Source organism: Capra hircus, chromosome 5 (assembly GCF_001704415.2).
Source record: "Capra hircus breed San Clemente chromosome 5, ASM170441v1, whole genome shotgun sequence".
Taxonomy (NCBI): Eukaryota; Metazoa; Chordata; class Mammalia; order Artiodactyla; family Bovidae; genus Capra; species Capra hircus.
The window spans coordinates 113,225,808-113,246,778 of NC_030812.1; the positions used below are offsets into that span (position 1 = coordinate 113,225,808).

At 53.5% G+C, this 20,971-nt stretch overlaps 1 protein-coding gene across 1 annotated transcript in view; it reads right to left on the minus strand.

The window, feature by feature from the left end:
* Nucleotides 6,019–20,971, minus strand: part of EFCAB6 (EF-hand calcium binding domain 6) — a 257,461-nt gene continuing 242,508 nt past the window's right edge. The window contains exons 28-32 of the mRNA XM_013964311.2: nucleotides 17,252–17,482; nucleotides 15,576–15,735; nucleotides 13,957–14,141; nucleotides 9,141–9,290; nucleotides 6,019–6,293 (exon numbers count right to left, since the gene is read on the minus strand). Coding sequence (XP_013819765.2) covers nucleotides 6,171–6,293; nucleotides 9,141–9,290; nucleotides 13,957–14,141; nucleotides 15,576–15,735; nucleotides 17,252–17,482 — 849 coding nt within the window. The 3' untranslated portion in view covers nucleotides 6,019–6,170. The remainder of the gene's footprint in view (nucleotides 6,294–9,140; nucleotides 9,291–13,956; nucleotides 14,142–15,575; nucleotides 15,736–17,251; nucleotides 17,483–20,971) is intronic.

A 20,971-nucleotide genomic window follows, 5' to 3' on the forward strand; every position in this document is an offset into this window, starting at 1 on the left:
AGCATGGATAATCTTTAGGTTAGGACCTAATGCTGTCATTTATTTGGTTGCTCAGACTGTTCTAACTTTGACCGTTCGGGAGTTCTTTCAAATTGGTTCCTGTGTTCTTCTGACATATTCCTTGTGTCTGTTTGTTTTGCTCCCTTACTTTGGAGCAGGCTCATCTTGCGTTTCCCTTGCCCCAGTGCGTCCGCTGTTTCTCCTTCAAGTTCTGGCTCCTTTTATGTAGAAATTCAGATCTGGATTGTAGAGGGACTAGTTGCTACTGGGGTATCGCTATTTCTAGGCCCTCTTAGTGGACAGAGCTAGGAAATATTTTTTAGAATACTAATCCATGTAAGGGGCTTCCCTGGTAGCTCAGACGGTAAAGAGCCCACCTGCAATGCAGGAGATAAGGGCTCAGCCCCTGGAGGAGGAAATGACAACCCACTCCAGTATTCTTGCCTGGAGAATCCCTTGGACAGAGGAACCTGGCCAGCTACAGTCCATAGGTTTACAAAAGAGTCAGACACAACTTAGCAACTCACCACCACCACCACCACCAGTCAAGTTCACTCTGTGATGTACAGTTCTAGGGGTTTCAACAAATGCTTAGAGTTATATATCCACGACCCTGGCACTATAGGAAGCAGTCCCACCATCTAAAAGATTCTTTTATTTGGTCCTTTTAAAATCACACTGTTTTCCAAAAGGGCTTCCCTGGGGGCTCAGCTGGTAAAGAACCCACCTGCAGTGCGAGAGACCTGGGTTCGATCCCTGGGTTGGGAAGATCCCCTGGAGAAGGGAATGCTTCTGTAATCCCACCAGCAATCATGAATATTTCTGTTAGTCCACACCCTCAACAGAATTTGGTATTTAAAATTTTTTAACTATTTGAGTAGGTGTGTTATCTCATTGTGGCTTAAATTTCCATTTTTAAATGACTAGTGATGCTGAACATCTTTTTCTGTGTTTATTTGCCATATTTCTCCTGGGAAACGCATGCTGAGATCTTTTGTGCCCTTCTTAAAATCTTGATTGTCTGTCTTCTTGTGTTTGGATTTTGAAGTTCTTTAGGCGCTAGACACAAGACCTTAAGTGAATACATGATCTGCAGACCTTCTGGTCTGTAGGTTGTCTTTTTACTCTTTTAACAGTTTCTCAGAGCAAAAGTTTTTCATTTCCATTAAGTCCAATTTATCAATTTTTTAAATTATAGACTGTGCTTTTGGTGTAGCCCATTGATAAACCCCAGGCCATGCAGATTCTCTGATGTTTTTTTTGTAGAAATTTTATACTTCGGTCTACAGTACATTTTGAGCTGATTTCTGTGTAAGGTGTGAGATACGTGACAAATTTCATATTTTTTCAAATGAACGCTATTTTTCCATTTAATTTCCTTTGCACATTTGTCAAAAGTCAGTTGATTACATTTGCGTGTGTTTATTTCTGGACACTTTATTTTGTTCCGTTGATCTATAGTGCTATGATCTTGCCAAAATCATATTTTCTTGATTATTATAATTTTATGGCTAAAGCTTGAAGTTGGGTGGTATGAATGCTTTTGCTCTTTTTCACAGAGAGCAAAAAGAGCTCTCTGTTTGTTTTGGCTACTCTAGTTGTTTTTTATTTAAAAGAATAAAAAATAGATTCCTTTACTTCTCATATATACATATATGAAGGAAATTGTAGCCCACAGTCTTCTTGCCTGGAATATCCCATGGACAGAGGAGACGAGCAGGCTACAGTCCTTACAGTTGCAAAGAGTTGAACACGATTGAACAACTGAGCATGCAAACATACATATATGTAAGAATATTTACAAAATTTTGCTTTAATTTATAATCTGTTAAAAAAATTTTTTTAATTTATTTGGCTGCACTGGGTCTTAGCTGAGGCATGCCAGACCAGTTCCCTAGCCAGGGATAGAACCCAGGCCCTATTTGGTCCCCTGGCTGTGCTTTGCTAACTTCTGATACAAAAGGAGCATAGATACTGAGCGTGTGTGCTAAGCCCCTGAGTCACTGATTCAGATGTCGGCTGCTCCTCGTGGGGTCCGGCTGGTGCCTGTGCCCCCAAGGCCCACTCTTTGTGACCCCGTGGACTGCAGCCCGCCAGGCTCCTCTGTCCATGGGATTCTTCAGGCAAGAACACTGGAGTGGGTTGCCGTGCCCTTCTTCAGGGGATCTTCCCGACTCAGGGATTGAACCCATGCCTCTTACGTCTCCTGCATTGGCAGGGGGGTTCTTTTCCACTAGCGCCACCCAGGATGCCCAGTAGATACTGAGGTAAGCATTTTCATGCTCGGGGAAGAATCTGTCTTTCTTTCGATTGGGAGCTGAGCGTGGGGCTCGGGTCGGTCTCGTCAGAACTTGGGCTGCACTATTGTTGCTCCCTCCTTGCCTTTGGGCTTCCTCTGTGCGGCCCCCTGGAGAGACGCGCTCCTGCGGCTCTCTTAGCTGGTTCCCCTTTTATTCGGCGATGGTTGGTATGGTGATAGGGGAGGGGGTGGTTCGGATTCAGACCCCGGGAGCACTGGGAGCCTTCCTCCGTGCCCCTGCGCTCCTGCATGGGTTTCTCCCCCACCCGTCCCCAGGAGGAATGCCCGCTTTGCCCCCTCTCATGCGCTGGGTTCCCTTGGGCGCGGTCTTGGTGTCCTCTTCTCTGCATGGAGCCCTTTTCTGCTCCCTTCGAGGGACAGGGAGGTGGCTTCTGGCAAAGTGTCAGCTGGATCCTCCTCTAGCCCCTCCACAGGGGGTGCAGGAAGGTGGCACCTTTTTCCAGAACCCCCTGATGTCTGTGAGCTCCTGCGGCGTTTCCTGGAGGATCCCAGCTCCTTGATGTCAGAGTCCCCTGAGTCTCTACATCCTCAGGCTAGCCCGCATTTGGTTTTGGGCAATTTGTTGAAATGTTACAGCTGAATCCTCTTGCTGGTTTACATGGTATTTTGTGTCTAGCCCGTAAAAGCAAGCACTTGGGTCTGGCATCTCCTTGTAGGTACCTGTCTATCTCCAGACCGTAGTGAACTGTTTGTGTTGAACTCCATTTCCATGTGGGTTTATGGAAAGTTGTTCATCTCTTGTCTTGTACAGGAGGGAGTGATGCCCTCCCCAGTGTCTCAAGGCCCCAAACCACAGGTGCTTCTCAGACCTTGGTTGCGTCATGCTTACTTGTGGCTCATTGGCCGAAACAAGTCATGTGGCTGAGAGTGGCTTCAAGGAGTGGGGAAATGGACGTTATTCAGAGACAGGGACTCCAAGGTCAGAAGCAAGGGACGTGGATGCACACAGGGGAGACAGGTGGGGCCATTGGCTCTCATATGAGTTCTATTAGGTGGAGAAAGCAGGCACTCCATTCTTTCTACACCATGGGATCCAGAGGGCCTGCTGCTCCCAGCTGGGCCAGGCCCTAGGAAGGAAACCCAGGGATGAAGACACCTGACCAGGGTATAAGGACCCAGGAAAGAGAGGAGAGGAGCCCCAGAGCCCACCTGGGAACACGGGGCTGCCTTCCGGAAGCAGCCCAGCCCCCAGGCTCCCCGCTTTGACTCTGAGGGCCCTGGGCTGAAACCCTTCCCTGACCTCTTGCTGTGGTTCCGTCTGAGGTCCAGCTCCAGGTGTGGGGCGAGGGCTCTTTGGGCTTCCATAGACCCAGGGCTCCCCGACCAGGCCTGATCCCTTCTCTTTTGATTGTCTTTGACCTACCTTGTTGGGGGCTCTAGGAGGCAGGTGCATGTTTGACCTGTGAGGCTGGGAAAACACCCATGGATGGATGAGCCTGAGGCAAGCAGGGGTTCTCTTCATTTTGCAGATGTGGTGATGGAGGCTCAGAGAGGAGAGTTGCACACAGGCCAGGGGATGAGCAGGGGGCAGCGGGACACCCCCAGCCTTGGTCCTGCACTGCTCTCTTGACTCAGGCTTGAAGGGTCCAGGTGTCAAAAAAGCAGTAGCTGCCCCACCTCTCCTGGGGTTAAAGGAGGGTGTAGTTAACAGCCCACTCACCTACAACCCTCTACTCAGAAGCCCTGCTAACTCTTAGAGAAAAACCCCACTGCAGGGTTAAGTTCTTTCCATGTGTATGTATATTGGGGGAACGGGGGATGATTGCCCATTTTACAGATGTGGAAACTGAGGCTCAGAGAGGGCAAAATGATCTGGCTGAGTGTCACGGTAGAGCTGGAACTTGAACCCAGTGTCACTGACACCACAGATACTCTGAGAATATTTCAGGAGGGCTGGTGGTCTGAAGGTGGCCAGTTATGACCCCATTGAGTCCTGCTTCTGTGTCAGGACGGGCCACTTGCCACTTGTTGAACGCACCAGAGGAAATGCCCAGCTCAGCCTGGGGAAGTCAGGAAGGCTTCCTGTAAGAGGCGGCTCTGCACTGAGTGCTGAAGGACAAGTTGGCATTCCCTGAGGGGCAAGTGCAGAGTGCAAGGCTGTGTGAGAAGCATCTCAGGAAGGCTGAAGCCAGGCACACGGGGCAGGGAGTGGGCACACAGGAGGGGCCCCGAATGCTGGGGCAGGGGCATCCGCCCACCTCCCCTCTTAGCAGAGCTGCTGGGGTGGAGGGCATTTCTGCTCCACGGCATCAACTTGGAACCACGGCCCCATCCTACATCCCCCTCCCTGAACTCGGGCTGCCTGGGCACCCCTTCCCCTGTGGTGGGCATCTTCCTCCTCTGAGCTCCCTCAGGGCCCTCAGATTCTCTGGGATCTTGGGGTTTCCCCAGTCCTGGCCCAGCCAGACCTCCTCAGCCTGGTCCCCGATGCCTCCCTCACCAGGCTGAGCAGGACTCCAGGAGCCGCCTCCTCACTCCCATGCATCCCACAGGGCATCCTTCCCCTCCGCCAGGGCCTCAGGGTCTCCCTCTCTGCAGTGGGAGTGGAGACCCCACCGGCTGGCTGGAGTGCAGTGTGGCCAGCGGGGCTCAGAGGAAGTTGGCGCTGGTCTGGCTCTCTAAGAACCCCTGTGGCTGGCTTCTGTTTGAACATTTGCCTCCTTCCCTGATCAGCAGCCATGGCTGCGTCCAGTGGGAGCAGGGAGAGGAGGACGAGGCATGGTCATGGGCGGTGATGGCCCCAGGAAAGGGGAGGAGAAGCTAGGCCACTGCCCAGGTCCCCGGGGAACCTGCCCTGCTGGTGGCTGGGGCCGCGGTGGGTGCTGGGTGGTGCCCCCCCAGGGAGGGCCTTGGGCTGTGTCGTGCTCCTGAGTTTACTCGGGGTGACAGTGGGGGGTCCTGGTCCCCACCCCTCCCTGACAGCTGGGGTCACACAGCTCAGGGGCAGCCCTCTTGCCTGCCTCTCCAGTTCCTTCCAGAACCTTCCAGAAGGCAACAGGCTCTGTTTCCTTTCCATCTGCTTCACGATGGGTGGATAGGATTATGGTGATTTAAAACTTCTCTTGGCTTGTCTTCCCTGGTGTGACTTCCCAGGCGGCTCAGACGGTAAAGAGCAAGAGCTGGGTTTGATCCCTAGGCTGGGAAGATCCCCTGGAGGAGGAAATGACAACTGACTCCAGTGTGCTTGCCTGGAGAACCCTTGGACAGAGAAGCCTGGCGGGCTACAGTCCAAGGGTTGCAAAGAGTCGGACACGACAGCGACTAAGCACACAGCCCAGCACCTAGTCTGTCAGACCCTGTTGTGTTCCGAAATGGGTACTGCTGGGCCCGGAAGGGCTGCGCCCCCGCTGCACCGACGGGGCCTCACTCAGATGTCGGCCGCTCCTCGTGGGGTCCGGCTGGTGTCTGTGCCCCCAGGACAGAGAAGGGGCCCTGTGGACAAGCCTAGCAGGGGCGCAGGTCTGACCCACATCGGGGGGCTGTCCTTGAGTCACCCAGCAGTCTCTTAACGAATAAAACTGGCAGAAATTCTGAGTTTCCAAGTTTATTGTTGGTGGTTCTTTTAAAGTTTCAAGAATCATTCTTGCAAAGGCTAACATTTTAATCTACTCAGACTAAGAGGGGTCCTGAGCTCAGTGGGGCAGCCCGGGGCCCTCCAGAGCGGCCGCTGCCAACCCTGGAGCCCAGGCCTGGGCTGACCTCAGAAAGACGCAGGTTGGGTGCGGGTGTGGGCTGTGCTTGGGGGGATGCCCCGGACGTTCATGAGGCCCTCTGCTGATAGATTTCCCGAGGCGTGGGGACAGGCCCCGCGGTCCCTGTCTGTCGGCGCTGGGCTCACGGTGCGGGGCCCCTACTGGAGGAAGGCCCGGAGGAAGTCGTTGTAGGAGATTTTTGAAGACAGCGTCTTGTCATAATACTCCAGGATGTGGAAGAACTCCTCCTCGGATAGGTTGATGCTGTACTGCCTCAGGACCTGTGGGGGAGAGGAGCCGCCCCTGGTACTGGAGCTGTTCAAGACCAAGACCAAGGGGGCTGGCTGCCAGGAAGGGGCTGGGCCCTTGCCCACCTCTCCTCCCTCCCCGAGCCTGGACAGCCCACCTCCAGAGTCACGCCCTCCCCCCGCACCCCCCACCCCTCCAGCAAGGCAGCCCTGTTTAGCAACACAGGTGTTGTGAGGCTGGTCAACGTGGAGGACGAGGAAGATGGACAGAGCGGAGGGGATTGGAGGGGAGACTAGCCACGGAGCCGTAACTAGGTGGGAGGCCTTGGGGTGCAGCTTCAAGGGAGGGGAGGAGGGCAGGCGCAGGCTTCAGCGCGTAGTTACGACTCAACAGTAATACAACCAGGGCAGAGCCTGCTGGTTTCCCAACCAATATCCACTGGCCCTTCCCCTTCCATCATCAGACCCTGATTCACTTCCAGGCTACTGTGTGCCCAGCCAAAATGAAAGGTGACAATTCTCAGCCTCTCTCACAGTTCTGGCCACTAAAACGAAATGAGAATGCTATGCTGGACTTTAGGAAGCCTCCTCTAACGAAAACAGGCATGCCCTCCTTCTCTCTTTGCTGCCTGGAATGCTGAAGTGATGCTAGGGCTCCGGCAGCTGCCTTGGGCTATGAGGTGACCTTGGGGAAGGAATCCAGGTGTTGAGGATGGTAGGAAAAAAAATACAGATGTCCCTGATGACAGTCCAGACACCATGCCAGCTCCGGACTTCCTACCTCTGGGATTCTTTTACATGAGAAGAAAACTACCATGTCTAAGCTGCTGTGATTTATTTCACCTCTGTTACATGCAACGGAGACAAACTGTGATAGATACTCTATTAAATAAATACGAAGATTAGGTTATCCATTTCCTACATATATTTCGTGTTATAATTCATTTCTCAGAGGAGGCTAGAGAGCGGGGTTGGAAGAATCCCAGTTTCCTCCAGGGCCAGCAGGACTGGCCTGGGCCCATGGGGCTGAGGTCAGCTGGCCTGCCTCTGGGGCTGATGGGCTGAGAGCAAGAAAGGGGAGTGAACCTGGGGTCCGGAGGGCCCAGCACCCATCAGGTCTCATTGCCAAGGGCAATGTCTCCGTTTCTCTTGCCCCCTCCCTGCTTGTCACCCACCCCAAGTTCCTAGGGTGTTATCTTCCTTCTCTTCTCTGGCTGAGAATTGTATTTGACCCCAAAGTAAAGAGCGGGGCTTCTCTGGTGGTTCAGACAGTAAAGAATCTGCCTGCAATGCGGGCGACCCAGGTTTGATCCATGGGTCGGGAAGATCTCCTGGAGAAGGGCATGGCAACCCACTCCAGTATTCTTGCCTGGAGAATTCCATGGGCAGAGAAGCCTGACAGGCTATAGTCTTGCAAAGGGTTGGACATGAGTGAGTGACTAACCAGCGCTGTGAGCTGGAGGCCACGTCAGGGAGGTGACAGGGTATTCATGACCTCCAGCGACAGGCCTGGCCCCACCCACTGTGTGTGTGTTGCTGGGGAAGGGGTAGGGGATTGCTCCAGGGGGCCCCTCATTCTCTAGTGCCCTGCATGCTGCTGCTAAGTCACTTCAGTCGTGTCCGACTCTGTGTGACCCCAGAGACGGCAGCCCACCAGGCTCCCCCGTCCCTGGGATTCTCCAGGCAAGAACACTGGAGTGGGTTGCCATTTCCTTCTCCAATGCATACAAGTAAAAAGTGAAAGTGAAGTCGATCAGTCGTGTCCGACTCTTAGTGACCCATGGACTGCAGCCTACCAGGCTCCTCCGCCCATGGGATTTTCCAGGGGGTCCTTGCAAATTCAGACCCACTAACTGCCGTTCATCTGCCTGCATTGCTATTTAAGAAAAGGTTTTTACATAAAAAATTTTTTGTTTTAGTTGTTGAAGCGCAGAGAAATCTAAGGAATACAGTTTTCCTAAGTGCACTGAGAGGTAATAACCCTTTCTTGCTTTGATGTCTTGACTGAGTATTTTTTCCGGGCTGTAATATTTGATTTTTAATCTAACATTCTAGACTTCAATTATTTTCTCAACCTCAGTGGTTAGCTAGGGCGGGGATGGGAGAGAGAAGCAAAGAATGGGAGCAGGCCCGCTGACAATTTGAGGGGTTCTGCGTTATTCCAAATGTGGGAGTTTTAAGTCACCCTTGAGGGTGGCCTGTTTCTTTCCTTTGGGAGGAAACCCTCCAAATGTTAACTTCCAAAGGTCTGCAGGGTAAAGTCTAGCATAGATTCTGTTCCAGAGGTGGGGCTGTTGGGGGGCGTCACGATCACAGCTGGTAGACTGGGGTGGGCGAGGTGCTCCCCTAGACCGGCAGGAGAGGCCCCGGAGTCCAGTCTCTACTGGGGTAGCTGGTTGACCAGACTGCATGGTCCGGGGTGGGCAGCCCCTCCATGCCAGGACAGCGGAGGGAGAGGGGAGGACTGAGCAGGGGGCTCTTGCAGGGCAGGGCTGGGTTCTGCAGACCCTGAGTAGCCACGCCCGGGACATGCCTCAGTCCCCGAGGTCGTCATTCTGCTCTGCGGCCTCGCGTGGGGTGTAGGCCGTGCTCTGAGGAGCAGCGGCAGCAGACGGCTGCACTCAGGTGTTGGTGCCCCGGGAAGGCCTGGCGGGATTCTAAAAGCCTTTGGGGTGGGGACAGCCTGGGGTTGGCAGCGGACAACAAGTGGACGCAGCCTCCAGTAACCTGGGGGAACCCAGGAAGTGAGATCTGGACAGCTTGCCCACGCCTGGGCCTTCCTCCGGGGCTGGGGGCTCCTTTGGTGAGGTTTTTCTGGCCGCTGGCATTTGGCAACCACGTCCTATTTGGAGGGAGAAGCCCCGCAAGAGCCACGCTCACCTTCCTGAAGTCAGCCACGCTGAGAAACCCCGTCCCGCCCTCGTCGTAGGCCTTGAACGTGCGCCGCATCGGCCTCCAGCAGTGCACGATCTTGGGCTGAATCCGAAGCAGGGCGGAGTAAAAGGAGCAGGTCTCGGCACCGGCTTCTTTCTGGGAGAAGAGCCAAAACCCATGGGGAGGTGAGAAAGGAGCTCTGGGGTGGGAAGGATGGTGTGGACAGGCTGCGGCCCAAGGGGGAAGCAAGGGGCTGTGAGCTCCTCTCCTGGGCCTGGCTTCCGTCTTGGCCTCCAGAGCTCACTCCCCACCCAGGGTTCCCAGCTGGAAGGGAGTCTGCAGGCTCGTCCCAGGTGGCTCGGTGGTAAAGAATCTGCCTGCCAACATAGGAGATGTAGGTTCGATCCCTGAGTTGGGAAGATACCTTGGAGGAGGAAATGGCAACCCACTCCAGTGTTCTTGCCTGGAGAATCCTGTGGACAGAGGAGCCTGGCGGGCTGCAGTCCATGGGGACGCAAAGACTCGGACATGATTTAGTGACTAAACAAAGCTCATCACAAACAGCATCTCCTGGGAGGAAGGTAGGTCTCTTCATCCCCATTTCCTGGATTGGGAAATGGAGGCTCAAGGAGGCAAAGGGGCAGGATCAGGACCCCTCGGGGCTCCGTTTGATGCCAACACTACCAGACCACCTCCCAGGGAACCCCTCTCCCCGTGTATTTGAGGGGATGGCCAGGCAGATAACCAAAATAGTTTGGGGGGGGGGAAAAAGAGGTTCAATTTGGATCTTCTAGTAGGTTCTTATAATGAACAGAGTTTTTAAAAAATCGCAAGGTTGTAATTATATCTAGTAATTAGACAGCACACTACACTATGATTATTTCATTTAGGTGCTATTAGATTTGAAAACAAGATATTTTAGCATGATTTAGCCCCAACACATGTCTGAATATCACAGAGGTGAACTGTAGGCAATAATGTGTAATACATTTTGGGAAAGTTTAATTTTTAACATGGCACCACATAAAACACATTAGCACAATGTTAAATTGCTTTCAATTTTTGCATCCTTTAGCACCTATGATAGAAACTCACCAGATGCCCGGTAGCTTCCTCAGTGGCCGATTTACCAATCAGCTGGTCCCCACCCATGGAAGAGAAGGGATTCTGTGAGCACTTGCTCTTCCCACACCTAAGTCTGGCTTGAGAAAGGGTTTTCCCATCCCAGCCTGGGACACCACCCCACCCAGGGGTCCTTGGCTGCTAGCAGTGCCCCCCAGAAGCAAAGTCCCGGGGCTCCCCTGGCGGCGCACTTGTTAAGAATCTGCCTACAAATGCAGGAGAGACAGGGGTTAGATCCCTGGTCCTGGGAGATTCCATGTGCCTCGGAGCAACTCAGCCAGTGCTCCACAACTGCTGAAAGTGAAGTTGCTCAGTCGCGTCCGACTCTTTGCGACCCCATGGACTGCAGCCTACCAGGCTCCTTTGTCCATGGGATTTTCCAGGCAGGAGTACTGGAGTGGGCTGCTGTTTCCTTCTCTAGGGGATCTTCCCAACCCAGGGATTGAACCCAGGTCTCTGGCACTGCAGGCAGACACTTTCCCATCTGAGCCAGCAGGGAAAGCTTGTGGTCTAGAGCCTGGGAGCTGCAGCCACTGAGACCCACAAGCCTGGAGCCTGCGCTCTGCAACAAGAGAAGCCACCACCGTGAGAAGCCCGCGCAGCACAACGCGAGAGTAGCCCCCGCTTGCTGCAAATAGACAGAAGCCTGTGCAGCAAAAAGAGACCCGGCACAGACAAAATAAATAAATAACTAGAATTATTTTTTTAAAAAAAGCAAAGCCCCAGCTCACTTCCTCAGAGGAGTGTGTCTGCTGTTAAGTCTACAGAGAAAGCCTCAAAGTGCTGGAAAAGGAAATGGCCCTTGAGACGGCTGGCGCGGTGGGGCCGGGGGCCACCTGCAGAGGGGACCAGGCAAGGGCAGGGCGGGCCCTGGTCCCACTCCTTCCTGGGAGAGGCTCCCGGGAGTCTCACCACCTGTCAATCAGGCCCAGGGTGGGCTCCTGGATGGAAGGCAGGACTGTCCTGAGCTGCGGAGGCTGTGGTTGGGTTTGGGTGAATGACCAGAGCTGGGGGCGAGGCAGGGGCACACGGAGGTGAGCTGGGACATCTGCCCGGGGGCCCAGGCTCCTGGTTGGGGGTGGGGGGTCCTATCCCAGAGCGTCTCTCACTTCCCATACACAATCTCAGTCAGCCCCAGCCCCCCAAGCAGTCCATGAGCAGCCTTTGGACGCCTCTGTGAGGGTAGGTGATTCACCTAGAAGCAGGCTGGCCTCTGCACACGGGGGGCTTGGAAGGGGGCGTGGAGCCTCTTCCCAGCAGGCCACCCCTCACTTACAGAACTGAGGCCCAAAGAAGCCGAGGAGGGCCAGAGCAGGCAGGTGTCTCCATGGCTCTCCAGTTATGCTCGCAGGCTGGCCCTCTGATGATTGAACGAGGAAAGTATTTTCTCTACTTACAGAATTACTGAGCTAGAGAAATAATTGTCATAAAGCCAAGTTTTTCTTCCATAGTTTGTTGTAAGCCTTTGGTGCTAGCTCTTGCTTGTCTAAACTAGAAACTATGGTGAGATGCGGCCCGATTTTGCACAGAATGACAGATTTCCCTGTATGGAATCCACTGTTTGCTGGCTTGCCGGAAGCCACCACGGGAGATCCCACCCATGACAAGGTCATGTGGAAGAGAACTGTTAAGCAAGGCTTCAGGACTCAAGGGGCTCCCTAGGCTTTCTCAAACATCTACCCCAGAACCAGAATCTGTGTTTTACTACTTCATGACTTTCACCAACTCCTCTGACATTAACAGGGGGCTAACCCTGACCACCTTTCTCTGGAGAAAATCAACTTAGGACTATAGCTAATAAGTCTCCTGGACATGAGAAAAGTATTTCCAATCAAAACCCCTCTGTTAGCATTATAGCTTGCTTGGCAGGTATATCTAGCTACGCATATGATTATTTACATCCTCCCAACTGTGAGAGGCATGGAAAGCCTAAAACATAGAGCCTTTCAAAGAGTTAAAAGTTATTAGAGTAGTGTTAATGTAGGATTTCGTTATTGGGCCAATGCTTGTTGCTAAGTTCCCATATCTCTTATCCACGGTGCACCTGGGAGTGCATTAGTTAACATAGTTGGAAAGTAAGAAAAACAAGTGTAGCCTTGAAATTAACCACATCAGACTTTTGAGCTAATAGGTTCTTTCTTGTAACTCACTGCACCTTTACTCCGTGAGAAATGTAACTTGTTTAATACTTTTTGAGGCTGACGTAGATTAGAAATATAAGAAAAAACATTTCAAGGGAAAATAAGTTTTCTGGTTGAACAGCCTTTATCAAAAGAGGGTCATAAAATGTTCACAGGCCTCCAAGGACAAAAGATAATGTACACAATATTGTTTATGGGAAAGGTTTGCAGAAAAATCCTGGTTTCGATAAAGACAAAACAGATGTAATGTTTGGGCTGACTCTGTATGACTTTGCATCTTTCATTTCCCTCTGCGTACAAGTAAAGGTATAAAAGACCCTTTTGAAAATAAAAACAATGGGCCTCACTTGAAGAAGCTTGGTCACCCCGTGTTTTTCTTTTTTCTCTTTTTTTTTTTCTCTTACTTTCTTTTTTCAGGCTGATCCCTTGGAGCATAGAGGCTCCCTGCGTTCACTTTTCTGCCCAGGTTTCAAAGACCTGAACGGGAAGACGTTCTGCGTCTTCACTCCCTCAGGAGACCGGGAAGGCACCTGTGGCCTCCGTGAACAGGGCAAACTTCTTGTCTCGAAGTTTTACTGGCTTTCTATGTAAACCAAGGAATATCAGCCTCTTTCTCTCCTCTATTTTCTTATCTACAATATTCTTTCCTTATCTCTCTCTAAATCATCCGCCGACGCCGTTTTTCCTTCAGGTTCCCCTGGATCCTGCGGGGGCTGGACACCATCACTCTGCCGCTGCTGAGATGTGGGGGCCTGGGTAGGGGTCTGGGTTGGGGGCTGCCAGGCTTGCCCCACGCCTCTGGTCCCCACAGCTGGGTCTGAGGGTGACTGGCATCGGCTGTGTTTGTCTCCAAGTCAACAACGCCTGTTCGTAATTATTTAATTCAGAGTAACTTAATTCAGTGTTACAGATGATAGAACATGAGTGTGGAAAGTCTTCATGCTTTGGAAAGACTTGAGAAAGCCATGTCCTTAACAGTGTGGTTGACCTGGGTGTGGGTGAGAATCATACAGTTACAAATGACAGAAAAAGGGTAAAAATCCAGGGGCCCTCCAGTTGCAAGATTTAAGCATCTTTAGGGTCTCATTCCTCTTCAAAGAAGCAACAGCAGGACTGCAGACAACGCACTGTGGGTGCAGCTTATGCAAGAAAGATCACGCGTCTCTGAGCAAGGTCTGCCGTCTCCGACGCCGGGTGAGCGAGCAAGCAGCTACGTGTAAGGCACAGGTGTTTCCCTTCACTGTGGCCGCCGCCCCCCCCCAACCTGTGCCTCCAGTCAAGTGACCTAAATCTGCTCCCGGCGGTCCTGTGAGCCACCGACTGTTCCCTCTGTCAACCCACAGAGGTCCCCTTGGGCAGGTGCCACTCAACCGGCTTGCGAGCCTTGGATCCTGGCTACTGGTTCCCAGCCTGGGGTCTCCAGACCTTTACAGGTTTGTAAAGGTTCATACATGCACCGCTTGCATGAAGTGAAACAACAGAGTTTAGGAGGAGCTGAGAAAAATGAAAGAAACCCGGCTAGCCCGGCCCCACCCCCGTCCTCCGGGTGATTCACATACCATTTTATTCGCATTCTGGATTTTCATTCTCTGCATCAGTGAGGTCTCCTTTGCTTTTAACAGGAGGACGCAGCTCTGCATGAAGCTGCAGTAAGCGAACTTCCCGTTGTTTTTCAAGTCATACTTGACGAGGAGCTGCTGGCACTCGTCTCTGGTGATGTCCAGGTTGAATTTCTCCACGAGAGCTGAAGGCAAGCACATCAGTTCACTTGATGGCGGGCAGTTCCCTCTTGGTTCAATCACAGCTTTCACTCACTCACTCATCACTTGCTGGGACGCCCCAGCCGGGTCCTTGCTTTACAGGCTTGCGGCCGCTGGCTGGACGGATGTGGAAACACATAGGTAAGTGTGGCCAGGACGGAGGGGAAACACATAGGTAAGTGTGGCCAGGACGGATGTGGAAACACATAGGTAAGTGTGGCCAGGACGGAGGGGACCCCGCGTCCTGCTGGGCTCCCTCTGTCCTGGCTTAGCCTGCTGGCCCAGCTTGGCCTGGTCTCTGTTGCCGCAGTCACAGCAGTAGGAACACAGCACTGTGGGGGCCATGACCGCAGGCAGCGAGAGCGTGGAGCGAGGTTCCCGCCGCACAGGAGTCGGGCAGGGCCGGGCAGGGCCGGGCAGGTGGGGAGGAGGGAAGGTTCCATGTGCTGGGGTGTGGGCCCGGCAGGGGCTCCCCTGGGGTCAGCAATTCAGACTTGGCCCTCTGCGCAAGCGTTTTCAACTGGGCTTCAGAGATATGCTCTCAGGGGTCTGCTGCTGCTGCTGCTGCTGCTGCTGCTGCTAAGTCACTTCAGTCGTGTCCAACCCTGTGCTAGGCTACACCAAACTGTGCATTTGGTGTTTTCATTCTAATGATGATCTTAAAGTTCCATTCTGGAACACCAGGACCTCCCTGAAGAGACAACCATCATGCACTTTGAGGATCTGTGTCTGTCTTTCTTTCTTTATAATTAATTATTTTTGGTTGCTCTGGGTTTTCGTTGCATCAACAGTATGCAGCAATTAGAGGGAGCGTAAATCCAACCAATTTTTATAAATATTTGAAGTTTACCAAAGTGATAAGTAAGCAAGTAATTATGAGTCGCTCAGGCGTGTCTGATTCTTTGTGATCCCATGGACTGTAGCCCGCACCAGGCTCCTCTGGTCCATGGGATTCTCCAGGCAAGAATACAGGAGTGGGCAGCCATCCCCTTCTCCAGGGGGTCTTCCTGACCCAGAGATTGAACCTGGATCTCCTGCAATGCAAGTGGATTCTTTACCCTCTGAGCCACCAGGGAAGCCCATTTGAAGTTTACCAAAGTGATACATGGCAAACATTGAACCAACAGCGCCGAGCTGTGTCCTCGGCTGCCCCTGGCCCCCGGGCCACCTTCCTGGGCTCTCAAAACCCGTCCCTGTTTATATTCTGCCCAGAGACCACGACCAGCCTGCAGGTTCTAGCCCCAAGAGTCACGTGTGCTGACTTGATCCAGTGGGTGTGGACCTGCCCGGTGAGGGTGGAGGCATCAGGAGCCCTTGTCCCCTAGATGCTCCCGCAGGTTGCCTGGTCTCCACCGGGAGGAGGGGACCTGGGCCGGGAGGTGGGCCCGAGCACCCTGGGGGGACGGAGTGGGACGCACCCAGGAACTCGGGGCCGGGGATCTCGCCCTGCCTGTTGGGGTCCCTCTCCTTGCACTCGCGTAGCAGCTCGCGCCAGCAGCCCTGGACCTTCTTGCGAAGCTTGGTCTCGATGGGCTCGCAGTTCTGCAGGGGCGGGGTCCCGCTCACGCTCGAGGGGGTCTAGCAAGAAAGAAAACGGTCTTGTACCTGGAGATTCTAGAGGGATGTCATAGGAGAAACCGACAGATGTGACCTGGGTCTAGAGGTGCACAATTCATAGGCAGTGTTATTTCAGAAGCAGAATGAAAGACAAAACCAAAGTGCTGATGTTGCCGTTTTAACCAGAACAGTTTTCGGTGTAAATATAGCCTTTCCCTTCCTGGCTTCTAGAGGCCCCCACATTTCTTGGTTCAAGGCCCCGTTTGTCCTCCACCTTCAAAGCTGTAACGAGAGGTGTGTGTGTGTGAGTCGCTCAGTCATGTCCGACTCTTTGCGATCCTATGGACTGTAGCCCGCCAGGCTCCTCTGTCCATGGGATTCTCCAGGCAAGAATACTGGAGTGGGTTGCCATGCCCTTCTCCAGCGGATCTTCCCAACCCCTGATTGGACCCAAGTCTCCTGTGTTGCAGACAGATTCTTTGTCATCTGAGCCACCAGGCAATGGTGGGTGGGTCATTCTCCTGCATGTCCCACGCGCCTCTGTGCCCCCATTGACTGGATACAGTCAGTTGGGCCCCCTGGACCCTCGGGGACAATCTCGTTAGCTGATAAGCAGCTCTAACTCCATCTGCAACCTTGACTCCCCCCTCGGCAGGTAAGGTACACATCACAGGTTTTGGGGACTGGCACGTGGATGTCCTTGGGGTGCTCTGACCCCCTTGACTATGATCCACACACTCCACTTGCAGGTTCACTGGCTTGCCCATCGTCCCCTATGAGATCATAAACTCCACAAGTGCAGGGGCCAGTGTTCATTCTCGGCACACAGTAGGTGCGCAGTAGACACATGTTGACAGAATGAATGAACAGCCAGCTCCATCTTGGATGGCTCACCCCGCATGAAGCATGGAGGTGGTGACCTCTGCTCATGTGCCTGGTTGCCATCCCCTCAAACACCACCCCCGCCCCCCAGAGACCCTGTCATGCTTCTTACAGAGGAAGGGAGACCTTCTGCGAGACTGAGCCCCTCCTTTCATCCTGGGCTGGGGGGCTTGGCCCAGGACCAGGGCTGTGTGGTCAGACAGCCTGGGTTTGCCGACAGGTCTCTCTGTGCTAACAAGGGACCCTGAGCCCACACAGGTCCCTCTTAAGAGTCTTGGATCTTCAACCGTAAAATGGGCATTAATACCCCTTACCTCTCAGTACGTGGCCCTTGGCAGATCTGTCCACCCTGGGGGCATCTGTGTTCCTGGGTGACAACGCCCTTGACAATGGCTGACCTGCCCCCTCCCCCGGGTCCTGCCCCCCGGCCCCCAATTCCCCTCCGTCTCTTCTGCCCCCGATGCCCACACCTCCTTCCCCTCCAAGGCAGGTGACTGAGAGGACCCACCAGTGGCTCCTCTCCAGAATCCGCCCCCGGGCCCAGGGGCTCATTCTAAGACACTTTCTCTGTCACCGGAACCCTTGGGGACATGAAGTTCCTGGCCTGGGGAAGACGTGGACCCAGTGAGATGCCGAGAGACGGGAAGGAACTCACGCAGGGGTGACTCCGTGACTTGGGCCCCGCTTTCGGGTCACGAGTGGGCGACGACCCTGCGGACCGGCCCCTGTCCGAGACCTCGGGGACGCTGCTCCCCCTCTGCGCCTTGGCTGAGTCGCCTGTGGCCGGCGGCGTGGCCGGCTTGTCCGCGTTGAAGCTGCTCAGGAAGTCCAGGTACTTCAGCCTCCCCTTGGAGTTGACGGGCATCTCTTCCCAGAGCCTGTCAAACTGGCAAAGAAGCAGAGGTCACCCTTGGGTCAGCGCACACCCTAGGCAAGGGGGCCAGAAGCCAGCGAAGGCAATGTGCTCCTTCGCTGGGTCCCGGGCTCACGTCAAGTTAAACAAAAATTGAAAAATGGAAAACACCCGGCCGGCCAGCTCCAGCTTCCTGGGAAAGCAGGGTTGGCTGGGGGGGTGGGGGCACGGATTATCCATGGCTTCTGCGGGACATTTTTTAATTGAATTGGGCCCTTAGCGAGCACTTTAAGGCCATTAAATCTTGCCATTAGTCACAAAGACTGAGCTGCAAGAAGGAAGAATGTTCTAGGGGAAAACGCAAATCAAACCCCAGCCTTCTGGGTCCCCGGGGAGCCCAGCGAGGCTCCCTCCTGCAGAACAGCCCCAGAGCACTGCGAACAGCCCGGGGCCGCTGTGCAGTGTAAGTCACCCTCAGGGCAAACAGTGCCCTCTCAGGAGATGAGAAGAGAGGCGTCTGGAGGACGGGGAGCAGCTTATGGCCTTGGCGTCAGCGCGGCTGCTGTCACCGGGCTGAGTGAGGGCCCCATGTTGCCGGGACATCCCCAAACGACTCAGTGCCACGGGAGCCACTCTAGGTGGCTCGAGGGATTTCAGGGAACTGAGAAGAATGGTGATTTAACTTCCGTTTGTGTTTTTTTACAGCCCCTAAGGCCCAGCCTCCAGCCCGCATCTCCGACCCTGAGGCCATGGAGGAACTTTCCTGCCCTGTGCCTCGACTTGGTCAGAAAGCCACTCGGCTTGCTTGCTCCACTGGGGTTTGCTCCAGGGGCAAATTAAAAGGACCATGTCCGCCGCTGCTTGAAAGTCTGGACAAGACGTAGTGAGGGCTGAGGAAGAGTGGGAGAACGTTCCAGGCCCTGAGAAGGAGAAACGGTTTAGTTTGGGACAATCTTCTTGTCTAAGCTTTCTGTGCTAAGCTTTTAATTTTGAAATAATTACAGGTTTGCAGGATGTTCCAATGATGATACAGAGAGGTCCCCGGGATCCTCCGCCCAACTTCCCTCCAGGTTACATCTTATGCAACAACTTCATGTGTGTGGTGTGTGTGCGTGTGTGTGTGTGTGTGTAGTTCAGTGTCATTTATCACATCCAGAGTTGCATGTTGCTTTCGTTTTGATCAATGAGGGAAACCTACCTCGTGGAGTGGAAGTGAGGGTCCTTGAGAAAGTGGCCACAGAGGCTCAGACAGACCTCACCGGCACCAAGGTCTCCTCCAGGAAAGTTCCCCAGGACCACCAAGGAAACCGGATGCTCTTCTCTTCCTACCTGCATGCTGAGGAAGCCACCCCTGTAGGTGACACCTCACCTGGTCGAGAGACTCCCTGGAGGGGCCTCTGAAAGTCATCTTTAAATGCCAACTGTCTTGCAAAGGGGTTGACACTCACTGGGGTCTCAATGCATGTTTGTTAATGGCTGAAGATCCCCAAAGACTCACATGATAAAACTGACCAGACGGGAAGACCCTTTAGAAATGAAGAGGGATAGGGGACAGGACACTCAACCATGTTCTGAGTGCACCCATCAGGAAGGGCTTTATGGAAGAGAGATGCAGCTGAAGAGGAGGGCGGGCTGCCGGTGGGCTCTCATGCCCTCCTATCTTGGCAAGACTTGGGAGGCGGGCAGGAAGAAGGTCATGCTATGAGGACAGAGACAAAGGGTGGGATGCGGCGAGAAGTTGAAGCACAGATGTGAAGATATTTACAAAACAGCCCAGGACAACAAAAGGGGCTTTTCTCAGGCACACGAGGCAGGGCCCACCACCTTCCTGATGAAATCCTGTGAGGCAGTGAGGTCAATGCAGGACCACACAAACCCTACTCTCATCTTCTTGTAACTGAAGGGGTCTTAACGGGAAGAATACACATCCCTAGGATGACTCTGGGGCTCCCCTGGTGGCTCAGTGGCAAAGAATCCACCCGCCAATGCAGGAGACACGGGTTCAATCCCTGGGTCAAGAAGATTCCCCTGGAGAAGGGAATGGCAAGCCACTCCAACATCCTTGCCTGGGAAATCCCATGGACAGAAGAGCCTGGCGGGCTACTATAGTCCATGAGGTTGCAAAAGAGTAGGACATAGGTTAGTGACTACACCGCAACAGGATAACAGGGGCCTGGGTGGGCCGGGAAAGGATAGGAGGCCACACGTGGCTCTCCAGTCCTGACAGGTTACGCCCCAGGACACTGGTGGAGCCAGGGATGCAGCTCAGGATGGCAGCTGGGGGTGGGGTGCTGCAGGGACAGGCGAGGCCTCGAGAAGACTGGGAATGGGCACCCCAAAAGTGGATTCTGGAGAATTACAGGCTTGTGAGCTGGACGTGAAACCTGGGCAGAATTCTTGTGGTTTGTGAATCAGCTGAAAAGCAAGTGAGTTTCCACGTCAAGTGGCGGAGCATGGCCTGCTGAAAGGCCCCTGGGAATGCAGAGGAGCAGTCAGCGGCCTACTAAACACGAAGGACTCAGGACCTCGGTTCTGCTTCTGCTCGTGAGGCGGCAAGCAGCAAGTGAACGCCGCTCCATCTTACCAGCAAGAAAAAAGCCAAATACCTACAGATTCAGAACTCTTCTCGAGCCTGTCTGTGAGCTGAGGTTGCAGGAGCCAAGAGGACTGAATTCCATCAAGCCCCAAGGCTCCAAGGAAATCCTGACACCCCAGCTCTCATGCCCAGTGGGGCTCAGGAGGAAGTGGGAGTGTGGGAAGAAATCAGCTGAGATGTTAGCAAATTCCCGAAGGCCAAACGGGGGCTGGCGCTCAGGCTGGGAGTTTCGGGCACAGGGAATGATCAAGCTCACAAGCCCTCCTTCTGCGGCTTTTGCTGCTGCTCCTGAAGGGGCTACGTCAAGCTACTGGTGGAGGACAGACGTGAGACACCACCCGCTTCTCCAGACACCCTCTCCTGGGAAGCGAAGCCGCTGAGGGAGGCAAAGCACGTCCACTCAAGCCCAGGGGGCTCCTTCTGCTGGAGGGATCTGCCCCCCGAGCACACAAGGGGTGAGGGTAGCAGTAACAAAATTCAAATGAGGCTCGATCACCCACCAGACTGACACAACAAACCCTGACACTCACAGCCTGGCGGCGGAGAGGTGAGCCTGCTTCCAGCCATAAGCAGCATTCCACCACAGTCTACCATTCTCCTGCACATGCTGTCTGTAATTCAGCTTTTTTTTTTTAAAGTTCTACACACAAACAAAAGGAAAACTGACCCACTGCTGAGAGATACAGCCGTCAATAGGTAAGACTCAGAGATGACCCCCAGTGTGGGGATTATCAGACAAGGACGTTAAAACATTAAACTAATGAGATTAAAACAACACGTTAGATCCATGAACTAATGTGTCCATGGATGTAACAGAGAAGCTGCACAACACGCATGAACAGATGGAGAATTTCGGCCAAGAGGTGGAAACTGTTTTTTAAAATGCACAGTTACGTTCAAACACAACAGAGCAATGGGATTAAAGA